We start from the raw sequence: 18,932 nt of genomic DNA, 5'->3' as shown, positions 1-18,932 counted from the left end.
TATAAAAAAGGTATTTATGCATGAATGGTGCTGGGTCAGGGGGAAGCAAAAGTACTAAGAGAATCCTTATGTGACACACAATTGAATGATATCATAATATGATATCTCAAAAAAGGGGTGACAGATTCCCTTTAAATTGTAAACCGCTGTGGAATATGTTGGCGCTATATAAATATTATTATTATTATACACTGATAGAAAGTAATATCAGAAAGAAAACATAAGCAGTGCAGTGTGTGTAAACATTATATGTGAACATGGTATGTGATGATATTATGGTCTTCACTGGAGAATGAAAAAGAAGAGGTTGGACTAGAAATGACATCACAATTCTTTTATTTTTGTTTTGCTAAATAATATATATTTATTTAGCTTACAAATCCGCTTTATAAACACAACAAAAACGCATAAAAAATGCGCGGATTACCATTGCGTTTTTCTGCCAAGAGATGCAGAAACCTTGCAGAAATTTCTATAACCAACACATAGCAAGCTGCAGGTGAGAAAGGACTAGTTCAAGTGCACACAAATCAGAGAAAAGCATTGTCTTCTACATTCACAGTGTACTGTATATACTCGTGTATAAGCCGACCCCCCCTAATTTTGCCACAAAAAACTGGGAAAACTTATTGACTTGTGTATAAGCCTAGGGTGGAATCCATAGACTATGCCCCCATATGCTGCTCCATAGTTTATGCCCCATATGCTGCCCCATAGACTATGCCCCCATATGCTGCTCCATAGTTAATGCCCCCATATGCTGCCCCATAGACTATGCCCCCATATGCTGCTCCATACACTATGCCCCCATACGCTGCTCCATAGAATATGCCCTCATATGCTGCTCCATAGAATATGCCCCATATGCTTCTCCATAGTTTATGCCCCCATATGCTGCCCCATAGAATATGCCCCCATATGCTGCTCCATAGAATATGCCCCATATGCTGCTCCATAGACTATGCCCCATATGCTGCTCCATAGACTATGCCCCCATATGCTGCTCCATAGAATATACCCCCATATGCTTCTCCATTGATTATGCCCCCATATGCTGCCCCATAGTTTATGCCCCCATATGCTGCCCCATAGTTTATGCCCCCATATGCTGCCCCTTAGACTATGCTCCCATATGCTGCTCCATAGAATTTGCCCCCATATGCTGCAAGAAAAAAAGCTAAACTCACCTCCCCTGGGTCCATCGCCGCTGTTTGCCGCTTCTTGTGTCAGTGACTGTTCAGCCAGCAGAGGGGTGAAGCGCACTAATCACGTCACCATGCCCCCTGCTGCCTAAACGTCACTGACACAGGATGCAGCAGAGACAGCGGTGAACAGCGATGGACCGGGGGACAGGTGAATATCGCTATACTCACCCATCCTGCCGCTGTCTCTGCAGCCTCGCTTCTCCACTGTCTCCCTTCCTGTCTTCAGCAGTCACGTGGTACCGCTCATTACACTCATGAATATGCGCATATTCATTTGTGTAATGAGCGGTACCACGTGAACGCTGAAGACAGGAAGGGAGACAGTGGAGAAGCAAAGCTGCCGCTGCAGAGAACGCGCCAGGACTGGTAAGTATGATCTCTAACACCCCCGCTCCCCCGCCGACCCCCAGGTATATGACCCGGGTATAAGCTGAATGGGCTGAAAATCTCGGCTTATACACGAGTATATACAGTAATTCAGTTCTTAGCAGGGGCTGATCCCCTACACAGCTCTGGAGTATAATACAGGATGTAACTCAGGATCAGTAATGCAATGTACAGTATGTACATAATGACTGCACCAGCACAATAGTGAGTGCAGCTCTGGGGTATAATACAGGATGTAGCTCAGGATCAGTAATGTATGTACACAGTGACTGCACCAGCAGAATAGTGAGTGCAGCTCTGGGGTATAATACAGGATGTAACTCAGGATTAGTAATGTAATGTATGTATACAGTGACTGCACCAGCAGAATAGTGAGTGCAGCTCTGGGGTATAATACAGGATGTAGCTCAGGATCAGTAATGTAATGTATGTACACAATGACAGCAATGGCCGGAGCCGAGCCTCCCCCTCCCTCACGGAAGAGGCGTGGGCGGAGGCCAACATGACGGGGGGTTGGAAGGAGAGGGTGGGGGGAGCGTTTTTGGGGGAAGGGGCGTCGCACATATATAAGGGGGTGCGGCGGGCCTTCCTCCCTCTCTGTTCCCGCTTTTACCGGACAGCTTGTCACCAGTCCTCATCATGTCGGACGTGGATCGGGCCTTGGAGTGCCTCCGGGAGGCGTCCTTGTCGCAGCCACCGGGTTGGTTGGCGGCACAGCTGGCCTCCATCACACCTGGGACCCCTGAGCAGGCGGCTCAGCCGAGGATGAGGGAGTGACGAGCAAGAAGGGTGAGGCCTCCCGAGCGGCTCTCCCCTGAATCGGCTCCCCGGGCCTCGCGACGGCACAGGAGCCCCTCTCGGGACCCACCAAGCCGGGCACCGTGCGCTCCCCCTAATAGCGGGTCCCGGCTTGGGAGGAATCCGCATGCCCAGCGGTGTCCAGCCCGACGTCTCGTTCTGCTCAGGGGGCGGGGTTGACACGCGCCGGGCGGCGCTGCTCCACAAAGGCATCGGGGGGCTGTGTGGATGGCTCTCCCGCTGCACAGCCTGCTTCCCGCTCCGGGCCGTGGTCAGCCAGCTCCAGGACGGCGGCCTGCCAGGCGGCAGGGCCCAGCGCTTCACCCCTCACCAGGAGGGGGGGTGCCCGCAACGTGGTCTGCCTCTCACTCTGGGCGGTACGACAGGAGGTCCTGCAGCAGGGATCCAGAGGCCTGCAGTGCGGCAGGGCCTATGGCTTCCACCCCCACAGACGGTGGCAGGGGGTGCACTTCTGGGGCACATGCCTCATCACCGGGGGCCATTTCAGCGCGGTCAGATGGTGGGGGATCCAGGACCCTCAACGCGGCGACCCAGGCAGCGTGGTCACCAGGAGATCAGCAAGCGGGATCCCCCCTGGGTTTCGGGTCCTGCATCCCGGTTCCTCTGGGGGGAGTCCTCGGCGTCAGCGTCAGTCCAGTGATGTCAGCATCGCTACCAGAACAGGTGGAACCTCATCCGTGGATCCTGGTCGTTCGGCTGGAGGGCCCACAGCCCCCTCGCAGCCCGGTGAGTATGCCTCTGTGTCTACTGTGTGTCAGCCATTTTTGTCTTCCTCTTCGGCAGGTGTGGGCTCCCCGGCGGATGGTACTGGGGTGGGAGGGGGCGTAGTTGACATGTTAGGGGACGTGCGCAATTTACTGTCACGCTTAGAATGGGGTTTTCTCGCGTCATCGCCATTGGAGGCTTGGGTGGGGTCACAGGCCAGGGGGCAAGCGTGGCCGTGCGGGTCAGAGCCGACCGGGCGTGCATGAGACCCGATGTCAGTGTCTGTGCAAACGGAAAAAGAAAAGGAGTGTCATGTGCACTTGGATGACAGGGCTCATGGGGAGGTATACGTATGTTTTGAAGGCCCTCTGGGGGCTCATTTAAAAAAAGAGGTAAAGGAGAGCATTTGAAAGGATGAATACGTGGAAATTTTCTCATTGTTGCCTCTCGAGAAATTTAATTTGGACAAGAGTAAGAGGATAGCAAAAAGGAGGAGAAGCGTAGGTGTCGACTCATTCCTCAGACTTTGTGAATTGGCAGCAGGCGTTTGCCATTTTTGCAAGCGTCATCGGAGAAAAGGCCCCAGATAATTGCTCAGCATTGTTTTGTTACCTGGATGCGATCGGGGAAGCTTACAGAGTTTATGGGGGTCAGGCTTGGCTGCGGTATGATGAGCAATTCCGGCAGAGGAAGGCCGTTCGGTCAGCCATTCGTTGGGACCAGAAGGATATTGGGTTGTGGATGCGCGTCATAGCGCAAAACAAGTTTGGGAGTTCCTTTCATGGGGGGGCTGGCAGCACCAGCCAGAGCAGCGGAAACGCCAGCGCCACAAGTGGAAGCGGGCAGGGGCAGTCAGGAAATCACAGGTTGGGGATTTGCTGGCAGTTCAACGACGGGCAGTGCAAGTTTGGGGCTAACTGCAAATTCAAACATCTCTGCTCCACCTGCAACGGTGCCTCACACGGAGCATCTAAGTGTTTTAAGAAAGGGAAGCCAGGAGCCGGGGGCGGTAATTCAAAAGGGGGAGACTCCAGTGAATCTGGAAAAGATGGTCCCTTATCTAAATAGATATACGGACAGAGAGAAAGCGGCATTGTTATATGCCGGTTTTAAGGACGGGTTCGTTATTCCTCAGCCCCCTTTCGTTATTCCGCTTGTTCTAAAAAATTTGCGTTCTGCGCTGCTTCATGCCTCAGTCGTTTCGGAAAAAATTGAAAAAGAGGTTTCTTCGGGCCGAATGGCGGGCCCTTTCGAGTCCCCCCCCCCGTTTCCGGATTTGGTGGTTTCCCCTCTGGGTGTGGTTCCGAAAAAGGAGCCAAATAAGTTTCGGCTTATTCAACATTTGTCGTTTTCTCGGGGGAGGTCGGTCAACGATGGGATTGATCCGGAGATTTGTTCAGTGGTCTACTCGTCGTTTGATGAGGCTGCTCGGTGGGTGCGGAGCTGCGGTCGGGGGGCACTCCTGGCTAAGACTGACATTGAAGCCGCGTTTCGCTTATTAACCGGTTCATCCAGACAGCATGAGGCTGCTGGGTTGTTTTTGGGACGGCAAGTTTTTCGTGGACAGGTGTTTACCAATGGGTTGCTCGTTGTCCTGCGCGTATTTTGAGGCATTTAGTTCTTTTCTGGAATGGGTCGTTCGAGAGGTTTCCGGTTTGGACTCAGTCATCCATTACTTGGATGATTTTCTTTGCGTCGGTCCCGCAGATTCGTTGCGTTGTCAGAGAATTCTCCAGGCTATTGAATGGGTTGCTGAGCGATTTGGCGTACCGCTGGCGCCCGGTAAAACGGAGGGCCCGAGTACGTGTCTGCGTTTTCTGGGGATTGTCATCGACACTGTCGCGTGGGAGTTCAGGCTACCTGAGGACAAGTTGGTGGATTTGAGGGCGGAAGTGGTTCACCGCGTCGTTTGAAGAAGATATCGTTGCATGACCTCCAGTCGGTGTTGGGGAAGTTGAATTTTGCGTGTCGGGTGATGCCGATGGGGCGAGTTTTTTCACGTAGGCTGGCAAGCGCTACTGCAGGGATTCAAGCCCCCCATCATTTCATCAGATTGTCGTCGGATCTCAGGGCAGATTTGGCAGTTTGGGAGTCTTTTTTAGACGGCTACAATGGCCGCTCTTTGGTGATGTCTGAGGTCGTTGGCAATGATGTCTTGGAACTGTTCATGGATGCTGCTGGCGGTATTGGCTTCGGTGCTTCCTTCAGAGGACAGTGGTGCGCGTCTTGTTGGCCCGATGAGTGGATCGCAATCGGTTTGGTGTGTAACTTTACGTTGTTGGAGATTTTTCCGATCCTTGTGGCTGTGCATTTGTGGGGGTCTGAGTTTCGGGATCGGCGCGTGCGTTTCAATTGTGACAACATGGGCATTGTGGGTGCAATTAACGGTCTTACCGCGTCGTCCCCTCCAGTCGTTCGAGTGTTGCAACAGTTGGTTTTGCTATGCTTGTCCTTGAATGCGCATGTGACTGCGTCTCATGTTCCTGGAGTCAAGAATGACATAGCTGACTCTCTCTCTCATTCGCAGTGGGATCGTTTCCGCTCGTTGGCACCAGAAGCGGAGGTCGAGGGTTTAGCTTGTCCGGAGGAACTGTGGTGCTTGGCTTACTGGCCGCAGAGTCGCTGATTGAAGCTTCCTTGGCGCCTAAAACTTAGGAGACTTACCGGGCAGTGTGGCGGATGTGGGAGGAAGTTGTTATGGCTGGCCCGGTCGATGGTTTCAGGCAAGATCAGGAAGGGATGTTGTTGGCCTGGTTGGGGCGCGGCTCCGTTGAGGGCTGGTCGTGTTCGAAAGTTTTGCGTGTTTTGGCCGGTTTGTCCTTTGGCTTTCGCTTACGCGGCAGTCGGGATTTGACAAAGACGTTTTTAGTCAAACAAGCGGCGAAGGGTTTTCGTCGGTGTCGAAGCAAGGGGGATTTGAGGAGGCCGGTATCCTTTAATTTATTGGAGCATTTGGGTCTTACTCTGGAGTCTGTGTGTTCTACGCGTTACGAGGTCTCGTTGTTTCGTTTGGCTTTCTCGTTCGCATTTTTTGGGGCTTTACGGGTTGGTGAACTTGCTTCTTCCAGTAAAAAATTGGTGGGTGGGTTATTGGCCAGGGATGTTGTAATGACTTCGGGCGGGGTTGAATTTTGGTTGTGACGTTCCAAGACGGATCAGTCGGGAAGAAGTCGCCGGGTGGTGTTGAGCAGGGTGCCTGGTTCTTCAATGTGCCCTTCTCAGTGCCTAAGGAATTTTTGGGACTTTCATCCCAGCTTGACTGGTTCCTTGTTGTGTCATGTTGACGGCGGTAGTTTGTCCCAATATCAGTTTGGTGCCGTTTTTAAGAAGTCCGTTCGGTTGCTGGGCCTGGATGACTCTCGCTTTGCTCCTCATTCCTTCAGAATAGGGGCGGCGACGGAAGCGGCAGTGGGGGGTTTGGATCTGGCTTCTATAATGCACATTGGTGGTTGGAAGTCTAACCGATATCGGAGTTACGTTAGGCCTTAGTTTTGGGGGGTGGTTTTTCGGGTTAGAGCATATATGGAGGACAAGGAGTGTTAAGTTTGGCTTACATTGGTGGTTTATTTTGTGATGTTAGCACTCCTCCTTTTTTGTTGCAGGTGTCGAACCTTTGCTGGTTTGGATTTTTGGGCACTCCTTCATTCATTGGGGAGCCTTGCGAGCCGATGTCAGAAAGGAAGGCAGACAACTGGGCTTCCCCAGGAACACGGCGGTGCTGCGGTGGCTTGGCTTCAGGGGAATGGAATGGCAGAGGGTTTTTCAGGAAATTCATGTGTGTGCCCAGTTGGACCGTGCACCTGACATTCTTGTTCTTCATGTCGGGGGCAATGATTTGGCGGTCAGGCCGTTTCGGGAACTTATAAAGGACATCAAGCAGGATTGCTTGCGGTTGTGGTTGTTGTATCGGGGGGGTCACCATTGTGTGGTCCGAAATCATTCCACGCAGGCAGTGGCGTTCCATGAGGTCCCTGGTGAAGGTCAACAAGGGCAGGATTAAAGTTAACAGGGCGGTCTTCCTTTGTGGTAAGGAACGGGGGTGTGGCTGTGCGCCATTTTGATCTGGAAAGGGGCGAAGGTGATTTTTGGTTGGCGGATGGGGTTCATTTGAATGGGGTTGGCTCCGACATTTGGACTCTCGGTCTTCAGGAAGGCATTGAGCGGGCCATAGCATGGCGTGTTCGGGGGGTCTCGGGCCCTTGAGATGTTCAAGGTCCCTCTTTGTGGTGTCTTGGAAGGGGGGGAGTCCTTGTAGTCGTTTGGAAATTGGTTTTGGAGATTCACTGTATAGGGTCTCCTCCGTTTATAAGTTGGTGGTGGTGATCTGGTGAAAGGTGGATGGGGAGTTTCCGTAAAGAGTGCGGATCCCCTAGTTGCCTAGTGGACAGATGTGTTGGTGGTTGGTGCTCCTGAGCCTGTGGGGTAATGGCTGGGAGTAATATGTTGGGTTCTGTCCACAGCATTTTTGGAGTCGATTCACCTAGATCTTGTGGCTTCAAGGACTCCTCCTCCGGGTTCAAGTTATTGTATTTATGTTATTCATAATACTTTGTTATTATTGTTGTTTGTTTAATAAAAGGCTGCTGTGGCCATATAAATTCCAAAAGAAACCTTTGGTCTTTGGTGTTATTATGCGGCGTATGGGGTTTAATACGAGTTGGAGGGGGGGATGCGGGGGTTTAGGAGGGTCCCGTCTCCCCTGCTAGGAGCAACTTGACAATACCAACGTCATGCACCAGCAGAATAGTGAGTGCAGCTCTGGGGTATTATACAGGATGTAACTCAGGATCAGTAATGTAATGTATGTACACAGTGACTGCACCAACAGAATAGTGAGTGCAGCTCTGGGGTATAATACAGGATGTAACTCAGGATCAGTACAGGATCAGTAATGTAATGTATGTACACAGTGACTGCACCAGCAGAATAGTGAGTGCAGCTCTGGAGTATAATACAGGATGTAACTCAGGATCAGTACAGGATCAGTAATGTAATGTATGTACACAGTGACTGCACCAGCAGAATAGTGAGTGCAGCTTTGGAGTATAATACAGGATATAACTCTGGATCAGTACAGGAAGTTACTGTATGTATGTGTAACACGTGGATCATGGACTCACTGTGCCATGGGCCAGAGATAGCCTGGAGAGGTGTAACTAGGTGACACCTGGGTTTTCACTAGAGCCCCTTTTGATGGGATTAGACTTGGGCTACATGAGGTGCTACTCCAGGACATATCCCAATACTGCGGCATCTGACCCCAAAGGTCAGGACAGAAAAAACGGACTCTGAGTCCAAGGTGAGACTGAAGAATTGTGTAACAGGTAGTAGTGTTAGCCCAGATAGGATAGGGCAGTAAGCGTAGGTTCACATGCTGTCTGAGCGGGTTCAGGGACCATCAGAGCAGTTTCGAGTTCAGGTACCGTCAAAGTGTTTCGGGTTCAGATACCATCAGAGCAGGTTCACACACCACACCAATCATCAGGCTCAGGTATCGTAGATGTGGTTTCAGGTACACATACCACCAGAGCGGTCTTGGATTCAGGTACCGCCAGAGTGGTTTCGAGTTCAGGTACCACAAGAGTGATCTCTGGCTCACATACCACTGGATCAGTTTCAGGCACAGGTACCACAGGTGCGGTTTCAGGTTCTTAGTACAGAAACAGATCAGACTGGAGCAGGTAACAGAAAAGAGATAGGTTCAGGGACCTGACAAAAGCCATGCAGCTAGCATACTGCAATACTTAATTGTTGCTCAGGCACCTCCCTACAAGTGCCTTCCAGCTATTTGCTGGGGACACCAAAGGATTGCGCACTCTGTCTCTTTAAGTGACCGGGAGTGCATGCGTATGCGTCGTAAGTGCACCGCTAGCGGAGCAGTGCAGCATGCGCCTAGACTGGGACGCGGGAGTCGGAGCAGGGGACATTAAAGGGCAGCCTGGGAGGTGAGTAAGCCCCCCGTCACACATAGCGACGCACCAGCGATCCCGACAATGATATGACCTTGTCAGGATCGCTGGTGTGTCGCTACATGATCGCTGGTGAGCTGCCAAACTGGCAGATCTCACCAGCGATCAGGACCAGCGACGACGTTTAGAAACCCGCTGTTTACCTTGGATATCAGCTCCTAGCACCAGCACGCTAAGTGACGCGCGCCCTTAGTTACCCGCTGTTTACCTTGGATACCAGCTCGCTGATCGATGGTCTCCCGCCTGCCACACGCAGCGATGCGTACTGGCCAGCAGGAGACCAACGATCAAAAAAATGTCCAGGGAATTCGAGCACGATCACCGATACCCGGCAGGGGGTCCGGTCACTGATAGGTGTCACACACAGCGATATCGCTGGTGAGATTGCTGTTGCATCACAAAACTTGTGACTCAGCAGTGATCTCGCTGTGTGTGACGGGGGCTTAAGTCTGCATCCATGCCGGGAGGGAGGAGCTGAGGCATGCAGGACACCTGCATTACAGTATGTACAAGGTGAGTCACAGACACAAGATATAGACATGACACTTGTGTGACTACTCACCTGTATCAGTGCAGGACATTACACTGATAGAGACGTTCTTCTGGTCGGCTGGGTTCTGGACGATACACAGGAGCTCCATGTCCTGGTGGTCCGGGGGTACTGATATCTGGATGGTGCTTCCATTACTATACATCTGATATGTAGAGTTTTGGTGTCTGTATTTCCATGTATAGGAGACATCTGATGTGTGTGATGGGACGACAGAACAATTTAGAGTAACATTACATTGTTCTCCGGTTCTCTCCTTTACATGAGTTGTTATGGTTGGCTGGGGAGCAGGCTCTGCAATGAAAGAACATATTATCGGCCTCTGTAGACCTTTTTCTTTAGAAGTTGAAGCTCCGGCCACACTTATGGCCACCAGGTGCTGTCACCGTGGCTGCTGGCTCTCCTCTCCCTTTTGGATACAGATTAGAGTCTATTTCTAAGTAACGTATCCTCTGCATTGATCAGACCATAATTCATATTTCCTAACAAATGAACCTTTACTAAACACATTTACTTTCAGAAACCATCTGTCCTCAAGCAAACAAATCTAATAGATAAGAAGCATTATCTGGCACGGAGTGTGACATCTGCTGCCGTTACCACAGTTGCGCGACAATGCATTTTAAGGCTGTTTACTCTAGCAGCTGAGAAAAGACGAGCCCGACCTCTAATCCCACCATAGTGCATCCTAAAAAAGCCCATCAGCCTATTTGGCACAAATGTAGGCAAAATCCACATTCGGAGCCAATCATTTGCCACTTAAATACATTTGGGATTACTCACACATGACCTATATTATTGACAACATTGATAATATGTCTTGGATGGGCAATAAGATGACAATGTAACTAAGCGTCACTGCCCTGCCCTCTATAGATGGTGGGTAAACTTCCATGGTCATTTCCACTGGTGGAAACATGGTCTGAAGCTATAAAGACGTACCATAGACGGTGACATTGAATGAATAGGAATCTGTTCTCCCATTTGTATCCGTAGCATCAATACTGTAAATCCCTCCGTCCTCCATGGTCAGATCCTTTATAGTCATTGTATACAAGTCCTCAGATATCAGTAGACGGTTCCTGAACTGAGAGTCATATATATAAAACGGCTTCTCTGTGGTGTCCAATATCAGGACGCGTTCTTCGCACTTATCAAACCTCCAGGTAATTGTCCTAATTGTTCCCGTCTTCTGTGATGGAGAATGAGAAATACTGACAGACCTGTGTAGTAGAGCCGGATGGTGGACCAGGATATTGGCTTCTCCTATAGACAAAAAGAACATTACAGACACTGTTATAATAAATGATATTATATGTACTGACTGTAGGCCTGAATGATTCCCATCCAATTTAATATACTCTTTAAGTCCCACCCATATTCTGCCTGAGCCAGTCCTAGAAACGCCCCTTTATATGCAAATCATCACAAGGCCCACCTCTTTGCTGTCCTAGTTATTGAAACAGAAAAAGCTCTCTCTGGAGTAATGAGACATTCTCTATCTTAGATGAGAGACCCCTAGGAACAGTCATCACTTCCCAATAAGAAGAAATCTACTGAGTAAATATCTATTTGTTATGGGAATGAGAAGGATTGAACAGAAAATCAGATACCGAGAAACCAGAGAAAAAGGAGTACTAGGTGATATAATTTCTTTGAAAAATGGTATAAATTTTATTCAGCTCATATAAAAAGTCACACAGTAACAAAGTAACTAAAGTGCACCAAAGACAATACAGACAGGAGGGAAACACCCCTAATGAAATGCCACCACAAGATATAAAAAAGTCATAGTCAAGTGACCGATAGATGCATGGTAATGCTAATGTGGAAAATGTTCCACAATAAACACAAGTTAAGGCTTACCAAAGAAGTGGAGGCATAAGAGAGGTGATCCCAGGGCCAGATGTCCACCCCGACGCGCGTTTCGCTGGCACAATGCCGCTTTCTCAATACAGAATTCCAAAACAATATATGGCATAAGACAGAAATAGGCAAATCATATATAAGAATTATTGCATTTTTTACTCTTTGACCCTTTATATGAGGAGAAGTAAGCAGGCTCCTTGCATCTTCTCGCCCAACCACTTGCACCAGTGACCCATTTCCGTCACATCTCCTCCAGTCCCTTTCCCCTGCTGTCACCCCTCACCTAACTAAAATATTTAACCTCTCTCTCTCTTCTGGTATTTTTCCCTCCTCATTTAAGCATGCCATCATACATCCACTACTTAAAAAACCATCCCTCGACCAAAACTGTGCCGCTAACTATAGACCTGTCTCCAATCTTCCCTTCATCTCTAAACTCCTGGAACGCCTGGTCCACTCCCGTCTAATCCGCTATCTCTTTGATAACTCTTCTCGACCCTCTCCAATCCGGTTTCCGCTCTTTACACTCCACTGAAACTGCCCTCACTAAAGTCTCTAATGATCTACTACCAGCTAAATCAAATGGTCATTACTCCATGCTAATTCTCTTGGATCTCTCTGCAGCATTCGACACTGTGGATCATCAGCTCCTCCTCACTATGCTCCGTTCCATTGGCCTCAAGGACACCATTCTCTCCTGGTTCTCCTCCTATCTCTCTGACCGCTCCTTTACTGTATCTTTTGCCGGTTCCTCCTCCTCTCACCTTCCCCTTACTGTTGGGGTTCCTCAAGGATCAGTTCTAGGCCCCCTCCTCTTCTCCTTGTACACTGCCCCTATTGGTCAAACAATCAGTAGATTTAGTTTCCAGTACCATCTCTATGCTGATGACACCCAATTATACGCTTCTTCTCCTGACATCACGCCAGCCTTTCTAGAAAACACCGGCGATTGTCTAAACGCTGTGTCTAATATCATGTCCTCACTATATCTGAAACTGAACCTGTCAAAGACTGAACTCCTTGTGTTTCCTCCCTCTACTAATATACCTATACCCGACATTGCCATTTCTGTGTGTGGTTCCACTATTACTCCCCAGCAACAGGCCCGCTGTCTTGGGGTCATACTTGATTCCGAGCTTTCCTTTGCCCCCCACATTCGATCACTGGCTCGCTCTTGTCATCTGCACCTCAAAAACATTTCTAGAATTCGACCTTTTCTTACTTTTGACTCAGCAAAAACTCTTACTGTATCTCTTATTCATTCTCGTCTCGACTATTGTAACTCTCTTCTAATCGGTCTCCCTCTTACCAAATTCTCCCCTCTCCAATCTGTCTTGAATGCCGCAGCCAGGATCATATTCCTCACCAATCGTTACACCGATGCCTCTACCTTGTGCCAGTCATTACACTGGCTACCCATCCACTCCAGAATTCAGTATAAACTTATTACCCTCACCCACAAAGCCCTCCATGGCTCAGCACCACCCCACATCTCCTCCCTTGTTTCAGTATGCCACCCTACCCGCGCCCTCCATTCTGCTGATGACCTGAGGTTAGCATCCTCAATAGTCAGAACCTCCCACTCCCGTCTCCAAGACTTTACATGTGCTGCACCAATTCTTTGGAATGCACTTCCCAGGTCAATACGATTAGTCCCCAATTCCCACAATTTTAAGCGTGCCCTAAAAACGCATTTATTCAGACTGGCCTACCGCCTCAACACATTAACCTAATCTATCCCTGTGTGGCACAGTCAAAAGTTTTACCATAACCAGGTTCCCCGCATCATGTTCCCACATGCTTTATGCATCCATTAGCCCTCTGTGCTTGTACTGTTACACACTTAACATTATGGCTGGTCCAAACAATCAGGGCAATTGTTACCACCCACCTTTCGTGTCTACCTCTTTCCTCATAGACTGTAAGCTTGCGAGCAGGGCCCTCTTTCCTCTTGGTATTTGTTATAATCTACTGTATGTGATTATTGTTATGCTGTAATGTCTATTGTCTGTACAAATCCCCTCTGAAATGTAAAGTGCTGCGGAATATGTCGGCGCTATGGAAATAAAATATTATTATATATTATATTATATAATGAGGAAGTAAAAATGTTCACAACCTGTTGACACACAGTGATAATGGAGTTGAATGAACAGTACAGAAGTTTTCTATATGAATGTGGGTAATGACGGATTATCTAAGCATATTTATAGGGTTTTCCATAAAGGCTTGACATGTGTGTCCCCCAATGCTCTGTATAACTTCCAGTATTTTGTGACTCTACCTGCTGCCGCAGATCAGCCCCATCTGCGTGACTGGAGGATAAGCAGTAGCACCAGACAAAACCTCAGACACTATGTCATGAGAAGGCGTAGTTACTGGAGGGGGACTGTGAACTAAGAAGTAAAAAATCACTCAATTCTGGTCAGGACCAAGGCAAAAGAACAAGACCGCGATTACTCATAAAGGAAGTTATGTATCAGGGAACGCTGCGGTGGACATGTTCTCTCCTATTGTCACACTATGGGCTCTGTGTAGTCACCATTTTCATAGGGTTCTACAATATCCTCATCACACTATTATTGAAAGTGGCAGAGCTTCTCCTTCTTAGAGCAGGGACGTTCACCAACATAATTATTGGGCACTGAATAGCAGTATTATTCACAAAGTATATGGCAGAGTTATACATGCACTGTAGGGTAGGGTCATTTGGGTGCAGGATAAAGTTAGCAGTTAGGTATAGTACGGTGGTTGGAATTTCTTCACGTAAGGTCAAGCCGGCTACACTGCCTATAACTGTGGTCGTGCTAGAGGAAGGGACAATGGTCCTGCAGACAAATAGTGAAAACCTCAGCACCAACAATGAGAAACGAGGATGGATTTGCTGCAAATGTGATTTTATTTTGATCCTGCACCAGTGAAACCACAGATATTGTCCAACGTTTCACCCAGCTTGTGGTCTTTATCAGGGACATCTGTGTGGATAGTGGCCGAGTGATAGTATATGGAGCCCGATGTGTCAGATGTTCTACATAAACACTCACCCGGCCACTATCCACACAGATGTCCCTGATAAAGACCACAAACTCAGCGAAACTTTGGACAATATCTTTCATTGGTGCCAGATCAAAATGAAATCACATTTGCAGCAAATCCATCTTTGTTTCTCATTGTCGGTGCTGGGGTTATCGCTATAGGTTGGGGTTGTTTCAGCATCGAATAGCAGTATTGTATGGGCATTTATGGCGGATTTATTTATTATTGTTTACATATTTGCGAAAAACAGCTTATATGTGATCTGTCAAGCATGCACACAGTCATGGTAGGGATTTCTTAAAATTAAAAGATAATTTACAACAGATGTCTTAATTAAAGAAGATTCTGATCCGATTCACTGGAAGCACAATTACCGACATCACCAGAATGGGGGACTTTTACGTCAGCTCTACTTTGGTTGCAAGACTACAGGTAGATGGAGTTGTATGGAGCCACATGTTGGAGATGGAGATTGGCTATCTTCTTATCTGACACGTCTGTCTTGTGGTCAGGGGAGAACCAGGAGAGAATAGGGAGCAGAAGTCCCCAGTTCTAACCATCTCTGGATATCTCAGCAGTAGGACCCGCATTGACCTACCAGTTCTCACCACACCAGTACCACAGTGTTATTCAGACACCGTGTGACTGTGTTGGGTACCACATGGTAAAGCAATAAGAAGAGTTTACGAGGCGGATATCTCATCTTTCCTTGTTTTGGGTATGACCAAATGACTTCCCCGACAGACGGTGTCGAGGTCTGAATTATAGGATACATTTTCCTAACAGGCCAACTATATTTGCTTTTTGTTCCCCTTTACTTACTTTGTGTCTCTTGTGAAGACGAGACTTCTCAAAATGCAAACATGTAAAAATGCTGAACAAGTAGGGAACGTTGGTAAATTATTTCACAACAAATACTGTACATATATATTTTTTCGGACAGTTTTTCCTTAGTTACAGCATTTACTTATCCAGAGCTGCAGGTTTCAGGGCTAAAATGTCACGTTATTCCTTGCTTGTGTAGGGTATGCAAAATTCTTGATATGGTCATTTGCAATTTGGGATGTTTGCCTCTAAACCAGGCACTGTTGTAAAGAAACAGAACAAAAACCCAGTAATCATAGCAGCCTGTAACAGGGGTCACAATAGCCCACCTTTCCAGTAGTCTCAGCAACCTCCATTTCACAGTAGCCACAGCAGCTTTACCCTCAAAACAGTCACAGCAGCGTGCCTTCTTATAGCAGTCTTCAACTCACTATAATGATAGTTACAGAAAATTCCTCTCAATGTGGTCAAAGCAGCCCGCCCATCCCACAGCAGTAGTCATAGTAGTTCTTCTACACCTTAGCCATTAGTTATAAAAACCTTCCTCGCTCCGGCTTCAATTATTTATTACTATAGGTGTCAACACTACCCCACCTGTCTGCCCCTCGCCACCTGCTCACTCCTGACTCACTTCACAATGTGCCATCTGGTTTCAGATAGCTATGTAGAATAGCCTATTGTCATCTGCAGTATGAAGCTCCCAATATTGGTCTCTGCTCCTTTCCCGAAGGAGTGATGGAGCTCTTGAACAACACTAAGCACCATGAAATTGGTGCCCATCTACCAAAAAAATGAAAGTCAAGAAATAATACATGGTCACTTTTGTTCAACAAAGTATATACTCTGCTCACATGGAATTTCAAGTAAAAAAATGAAAATGGAAAAGGTCTAGTCAGTGGCATCAATGTCTTTTGTCATCCTGGAATTGCAAACACATTTTGGCCACGAGTCCGGGCATTGTCTTGCACCAGGAGGAACCCAGAACTCACTGCACCAGCATACAGTTTGACAATGGCACTGACTATACCCAACAATAGCCTAGCTACTGCTGAATATCACGTGGAGTTTTGTGTGACCCTCCAAGGATATATCTTTCCAGACCATCACTCACTGACCCACAGCCAAGCCACTCACAGTGGACAATGTTGTATTCAACACAATGGTCATCATTGCATTTCTAGACTCTTTAATGTGCGTTATCGATTACACAAATACACATCCAATATTACAGGACAACCGGCAGCTTCTCCATTGTGATAATTACTATTAACTAAGAGTCAGGCAGTTTACAGTGAGACCAAAGTCTCTTTGCATGTTTCCTCTTTAGGAAAGAGGTAGTAACAGGTAGGAAAGATAATTACCTCCAATGTATACTGGACGTCTCTAGTCTATAACAGGGACATCACATGGCACAGTGAAAATGCAATATTTCATGCCATATCGATATCTGCTGTCAACACAATCCATGGATATATCTGTGAATGAGGGAGGGATAGGTGAGATCGTACATAATCACTTCTGTGGATCCAAGAGTCAGGATTTTTGGCCTTGAGAGATGTATTAACAAGCCAAATTATGACTGTATCAGAGTTATGTTTGGTGTGTTTTCGGATGGATAAAGGATGTTTGGAAATATTTTGGTTATATTATTCCACTAGGAGGTTCTTGTGTAAAAACATGACATAATTTAGAATTTTGACCTATACTCATCTTTCCTTGCATATAATTACCATCTTCCTTTCACCTGACTTGTAAAGAAGTGGTATGAGGCGGTGAATGAGACTCCTTAGGCCTGTTTCACACATCAGTTTTTTCCCATCAGTCAAGATCTGCCAATTTTTAAAAAAAACGGATCCGCCAAAAAAAGGGGCAGATCCATTTTTTACACCCATAGACTTACATTATTGGCGGATCCTGACTGACGGTCGTCCGTCACACCCTTTATTGTACGGATCCGTCAAGATTTTAGCGGCTCCCGGGCGGATGAGACGGACCCTGCAATGTTTTTTTGCAGTGACGGTCCGCTATTTTCACTCCGGGAAGCATTTTTACCCTTAACTACCGTCCACCCGAGAGCCGCAAAAATCTCTCTCTCTCTTGCGATAATCGTGATCGCGCGAATCAGGCGGGATCGCTCACCAACTCCCGTGATGATCGGGAGGGATCGCGCACCAACTCCCGCGATGCTCGGGCGGGATTGCGCTCCAACTCACGCGCAATCGCGCTCCAACTCACGCGCGATCGCGCTTCATATCCCGGCCGCAATCTACATCCAAATCGCGATCACCGGATCATGCCGGCGAGTTCCCCGCTCTCTTTTCGCGGCCCCGCTACATCGCCGGTAAATTTTTTTTACAGGACCGCGGTTCCTTTAACGCTCCTAGATCGGCGGATCCCGTCACACCAATGGTCCGGTCGCTCCCGTTGGTGTTTCGATTGTCATGGATCCGTTCTCCGCCTTTTTGGCGGCTGGCAACTGACTGCAGAAATGTAAGTGTGAAACAGGCCTTAGAAATAATGTGGAGAAAAAATGTGGATTTTTCACTCTGCTGATAAACTGATGAAAGGGTCCAGGATACACAGAACTGCGTTAAATGCGGTTTTATTATAGTCAAGTTTCGAAGTTGACACACTTATTTTTCAGGATATAACCACATGTAGAAACATTAACAGGAGATTTTTTTGTAAAGCTCTGGCAGTGCTCCTCTGGTTTCATGCCGGTTTGGCTACTGGGTTGATGCTCTTCTATGGCATTATTTGGCTCTATTCTTGCAATAACCCATGTTCTGGTTTCTGTTTCATGCTCTCCAGACTGTGTTGGGAGACACTGAAAGACTTTTAGTGACAGCACATATGGATGTGCCATTTTGGAGAAACTAGACTACCCGTGCAACCGGAATGAGCTGCAGGTACAACCTCATGCTACCAAGCCACCATTCTGTTTTTGAGGGTGTCTTTCCGTTCTTCTTCAGGACTCCTATTGTAATTTAAGCAAAAATTGATGACATGGATTCACAATCACTTCTGCTGCTAAACTTTATAGATCCTTGACAATAAACAGACCTGGAGCCATATTGTGATGTACAAGTGTATCCATAGTCTATTGAGCAGAATACTAGATGGGGGCATAAGGATCGTGATGCAAAGAATGAGACCGCAACTGGGCCCAGAGGAATAAGGGGACCAGGAACCAGCAATAGCAATTGTTCTCTCTGTAGTCAAAGTAAGCAGTGTGTACAGAAGCTAAGATGTATTTCAGTGGGAGGCAGAGGCTCTATAGGGGGCCCGGGCCACCACAAATACATCTTGAAAGCAGAAACAGTGCAGTGCCATGCCAGCATTTCCTATCTCTTGAGTCACTCCAAAAGGCACAGGCACAGCACTGCGATGAAATCTACAACCCGGCACATAATGCAAGTAAAGGATTGAGCTGTATTCTACAACAGTGCAAGTAATATCAGTGGATACATTTATATTGCACTGAGTTTGCCACTGATAGACAAGCACGGTCGCACTTCTGGTGTCATGGATATATGAGGCAACACATATCTCACTCAGGCTTAGTGA

At 47.7% G+C, this 18,932-nt stretch overlaps 1 protein-coding gene across 1 annotated transcript in view; it reads right to left on the bottom strand.

The window, feature by feature from the left end:
• LOC141082977 (SLAM family member 9-like) overlaps nt 1-18,932 on the bottom strand; it is a 57,938-nt gene that overhangs the window by 20,856 nt on the left and 18,150 nt on the right. The window contains exons 2-3 of the mRNA XM_073567070.1: nt 10,578-10,901; nt 9,648-9,929 (exon numbers count right to left, since the gene is read on the bottom strand). Coding sequence (XP_073423171.1) covers nt 9,648-9,929; nt 10,578-10,901 — 606 coding nt within the window. The remainder of the gene's footprint in view (nt 1-9,647; nt 9,930-10,577; nt 10,902-18,932) is intronic.

The sequence above is a fragment of the Dendrobates tinctorius genome, unplaced genomic scaffold, assembly GCF_039654945.1.
Source record: "Dendrobates tinctorius isolate UK_male_01 unplaced genomic scaffold, ASM3965494v1 ptg000019l, whole genome shotgun sequence".
NCBI classification, from domain to species: domain Eukaryota; kingdom Metazoa; phylum Chordata; class Amphibia; order Anura; family Dendrobatidae; genus Dendrobates; species Dendrobates tinctorius.
Note: the sequence above shows the minus strand (reverse complement) of the source record. Positions and strands in the feature narration are given on the sequence as shown.